Source organism: Giraffa tippelskirchi, chromosome 14, assembly GCF_054371585.1.
Source record: "Giraffa tippelskirchi isolate mGirTip1 chromosome 14, T2T-mGirTip1v1.2.pri, whole genome shotgun sequence".
NCBI lineage: Eukaryota > Metazoa > Chordata > Mammalia > Artiodactyla > Giraffidae > Giraffa > Giraffa tippelskirchi.
This window is the reverse complement of record NC_137288.1, coordinates 10,099,850-10,104,059: the sequence shown is the minus strand read 5'-3', so window position 1 is coordinate 10,104,059 and position 4,210 is coordinate 10,099,850. Positions and strand designations below refer to the sequence as shown.

Sequence of the window (4,210 nt, the reverse complement as noted above, 5' to 3'; positions counted from 1 at the left end):
CACCAATCACTGGAAAGAGAAGCTGTGCTCAGGGCTTGAAAGAATTCCTATTGGGAAAATGATGTCACAGCCCCACAAGGCAATCCACAGCTTCGATGCTATTCCTCCCAAAATGCCAATGCATTTTCGCACCGAACAAAGAATTGCAAAAGGGGTACGGAGACAGAAAAGAGCCTAAACTGTCAATACAATCCGACGAAAAAGCCCCGATACGGACATCCAAGGTTGTGTGAAAGGAAATTAGACGACCAAACTAGGATCCTCAGGAGAGTATCGGAGAAGGCAATGGCGACCCACTCCAGTACTCTTGCCTGGAAAACGTCCTGGACGGAGGAGCCTGGTAGGCTGCAGGCCATGGGGTCACGCAGAGTCAGACACGACTGAAGTGACTTAGCCGCAGCAGCAGCAGCAGGACAGTATGCTATTGGGAATACAACAACACACACAGATCCAGATCGATGGAATAAAGTGGAGGGTCCAGAAACAAACCCCAGCATCCATGGTCAACTCATCTCTGACACAGAAGGGGAGAATATCCAAATGGGAACAAGAAAGCCTCTTCAATCAATGTCCATGGGAAAACCAGACAGCTACATCTGAAGAACGCTATTGGTTTTGATCTCATACCACCTCAATATAGGGGGAAAACCTCACCCTAAAGACTGATGTCATGAGATAGCTAGAAAGAAGCGTAGGTCAAAGGCTCCTTAACATCAGAGTCTCCTTGCCATTTGCTGGGCGGAGGTCGAAATGGGTCTCTTCAAGTAAGGCAAAGAGGTACACGAAGTACACCCATGGGTTTCCATCCAATGGAACCTCTTCACAACAGAGAAGCTAAGCATTCACAAATGCAAAAGATAGGAAACAGAACATGAGAGACTCCTTGCAAGTGGTGTATCTGAGAAGGGGTTCATATGGAAAGAGACGAAGAATGCACAGCACTCAGATTCCAAGAAACAACACCACCACCACCCTTGACCCTTCCCCCATGACCAACTCCGACCTAAAGCCTTTCTCTCCCTCTAACCTATCCCTAAAACATAACCCTCATCTAATCATATACATGTGCATCCCTAGCATCCATCCATCCACACACGAGAGAGAAAGAGGAAGACACAGACGGAACTGAGAAAGGAAAAGAGAGGGACACAGCCAGAGAGAGACACGGAAGCAAAGAGAGGAAAGGAGTCGACGGTCCAGACTTTTCCTCAATCTGCCTCGAAGGTAGAAGCAATGACAGCGCCCTTCCACCCCAGAAGGGGGGAAAGGACGGAAGGTTTGGAGAGGAAAAGACAAGAATGCAGGGAGCCATTAGAAGCTCAGCCACCCGCAGAAGCCGAGCTGGGACACTTGAACAGAATCTCAATGGAAACAGAGGAGCAGAAAGTTGGCTACTCTTTTCTATAAGAGAGGGAGACCTTCGAGTCTTCCTTTCGGTCCTCCAACTTGGATGCGGGGTCTCAAAACAGTCAGGAGGGGGAGTGCCTTTTCCTGGGTACCACGGCACATCCAGGCCTCGTTCTGCCCCATTCTGTGCTGTGTCAGCCCTGGATGGAATCTTTCTTTCTGAAGTCTCAGCGCACAAGCTCCACGTGATATCGGCCCCAGGTGGAAAGGCATGGAGCTGCTCGTAGGCCGACAGACCTAGGAAGCAGATGGGAGAATGACCACCACTCTGCAGATGGAGAGACTGGGGCAACCCTGAGGGGCATATGCTTGTCCAGGGCCACACCACTTATGAGAAGAAGGAGCCTGGTCTGAGAGCAGTGGGGTCCTCGGAGCTCAGGCCCTGGCTGAACCCAGGCCTCCCCAGGGCTGTGGGCTGGGCTGTGTGGGTGTCACTGTGCCTGCACATGGCCTAAGGGGGGTGGTCGAGCAGTCAGAAACCCAGAGATTCCCTTGGGAAGTTTTGGGGAAGGGACCTCAGCACGAACCCCAGGAGATGATGTCACCTGCCGGCAACAGAACCCAACAGAACCCGCAGCCCGGGTATCCAGGCCTCCAGAGCGGAGAGGAGCCCCCAGCCAGTTCACTGGCTGCCAGGATGTTCTGCTGTTTGCCCCTGCCCAGAGGCCGGGGCCTCAGGAGTGCTCACAGGCAGTGTGCGCGGGCACCCTGTCGACGTTGGCTCAGGACACCCCCGAGAGGCCTCTGGCCCTTTGCCCGGAGAAACAGAAAGGTAACACGGGGAGCCCCAGGACGGACCAGGCCGCCTCTCCCATGCCACCCGGAAACACCGGGTCCTTTGCCTGTGTGTGTGGATGCGGGTTTCTTGGGGTGTGTCTCCCTCAAGGAAGCCCAGGCGGATGTGGGGTCAGAAGCCTGCGGACAAGTTGTGTCCACACCCCAGGGGAGAGCAGGCTGGGCGGGATGGGGAGAGTGCGGGCAGCGGCGGCCGCCCAGGCGGACCTCACACCCTCAGGTGGGACTCTTTCCTCCCGGGTGGGGATCTGAGCAGACACACGTCTCTGACCCTTCTGGGAAGAGAAGTTCGAGCAGGCAGAAGCAGCGGCTCCACTGCCCAGGCCCAGCTCGGAAAACTCCTAGCATGGCTGGCTGACGGTCACTGTCGTTGCAGAGCTTCCCACGTGATGAGGCCGAGGACGGGGACACCCCATCCACCTCCCGGAGGGAGGGGTCGGAGCACCACCCCCCCGCCCGTGAGGCCCAGTGCAGGCTCCAGGTGAGCGTGCCCACGGAGGCATCAGCCCCACCGGGGGAGAAGCGGAGGCGGGGAAGGCCTGCTGCCGAGACACCGCCCAGGATACACCCGGCGGCCCAGTCTGAGGCTGCCACGGAGCTCAGCACACCCGGCTCCGACCCAGAGTCCCGAGAACCCCGGCCTCTGAGGCAGCAGGAGGACCTGGAGCCCAGCACGCCAGAGCACAGAGGTGAGGACGCTGGGGCTGGTGCACGGGAGTGTGTGGGGAGGGGGTGCTGAGCTACACAGGGACGAGTCCCCGAAAGCTGCTGCTGGGCCTGCAGCAAGCGCTGGCCTCACACCCCCCCGCCCCCCATCTTGCACACTTCAGTCCCAAAAGACATCCGACGCTGGGTATTCTTTGGGAATCTCTTGGAAGCTTTCTGTCCCGGGAGACGCACATGCCAAGGCTGGCCTGTGGGCAAACTTTGCTTCTCCCCCAGCTCTAGCACTGGCCTCCAACTGGAACCAGGCTCCGCTTCCCAGACCTGTCCCTACAGAGGTGCTGGCTCCAGGTGCAGGACCCAGGGATCCACCGAGGGCAGATGGAGAACCGAGACTTGCCCTCGCAGAGACACCAGGCCAGCTGGGTACTGGCCAGCACACCGGGCAGATCGGATCTCCATGCCTGCAGGACCCCCAGCCCCAGGCACTGATGTCCCACCCCCTCAGCCAGAACCTCCACCTCCACGTGCACCTCTACCTGCTCGGGCTCTGGCAGGAGAACCCGAGGCAGAGGAGGAGTCACCGCCTCGGCAGGGAGAGCCTGCCCTGGCTCCCGCGCAACACCCAGACGCCCACGATGACTCACCCACCCCTGCAGGGAGAACGAGCCCCCGCTCTGGACAGACACCCAGAGCCCTTGCCGGAAACACCACGTCCAGGGGAGCGGTCGGCTCTGCAGCCTCCATCCCCGTCTGCTCACCGTGGACGCTGGCAACTCGGTCTGCCCCCAGGGGACATGGAGTTCCTTTCCCCTGAACTGCTTTGCATTTGCTTTGTTTCCACCTTTCTGGTGATGTTTTATTTTTTGTATGGTTTCCTGTACTTTTGTTGGTTAAGTTGGGATTAGTAAACTTTTTCATCATTGTTGCAATTTGGGAACACTGTTGTGTAACTCTGGTGATACTGTGTTACCATCACCACTTTGTAGTTTCAGACCCGTTTGATCTTTATGCCCCACCCCCCCAACAAAGCCTGGATTCAAGGCAAGCACGCCCTGTTCATCCCTTCCCCCGATCCTGAACACAATTTCATCCTTTCTTTGTGCATTCCTTCCTATATTCTTGGTGTCCCCAATCAATGACTCTCAGTGAAATGACTGACGGAGTGTTTTTTGGACTCTCCAACTACTGTAAGACTCCATTGGAGAGTTCTCATTTGTATGTCATTTGAACTAGCCTTTGATATCTGAAAGGACGGTGTACGTCCTTTCAAGATACCATGTGCCAAACGAAGCCCTTTTGGCAACTGCCATGATTATCTCCAGGCAGGCATTGCTGTGTCAAG

General features: G+C 56.4%; 1 protein-coding gene across 1 annotated transcript; it reads left to right on the top strand.

The window, feature by feature from the left end:
• Window positions 1–1,529: 1,529 nt before the first annotated feature.
• LOC145533948 (uncharacterized) lies at window positions 1,530–3,797 on the top strand. Its single transcript, XM_081561299.1, has 3 exons — window positions 1,530–2,179; window positions 2,579–2,891; window positions 3,145–3,797. The coding sequence occupies exons 1-3, from the start codon at window positions 1,943–1,945 to the stop codon at window positions 3,771–3,773; spliced, it is 1,179 nt and encodes a 392-aa protein (XP_081417425.1). The 5' UTR covers window positions 1,530–1,942; the 3' UTR covers window positions 3,774–3,797.
• The last annotated feature ends 413 nt before the right edge of the window (window positions 3,798–4,210 follow it).

What these genes read in the sequence shown, in the direction of transcription:
- LOC145533948 (XM_081561299.1), top strand. Translation starts at nt 1,943, where the DNA reads ATGATGTCACCTGCCGGCAACAGAACCCAACAGAACCCGCAGCCCGGG. An exon ending in TTGCCCGGAGAAACAGAAAG is followed by an intron (nt 2,180 to 2,578) that starts GTAACACGGGGA and finishes CTGTCGTTGCAG; the next exon opens with AGCTTCCCACGTGATGAGGC. An exon ending in CAGCACGCCAGAGCACAGAG is followed by an intron (nt 2,892 to 3,144) that starts GTGAGGACGCTG and finishes CTTCTCCCCCAG; the next exon opens with CTCTAGCACTGGCCTCCAAC.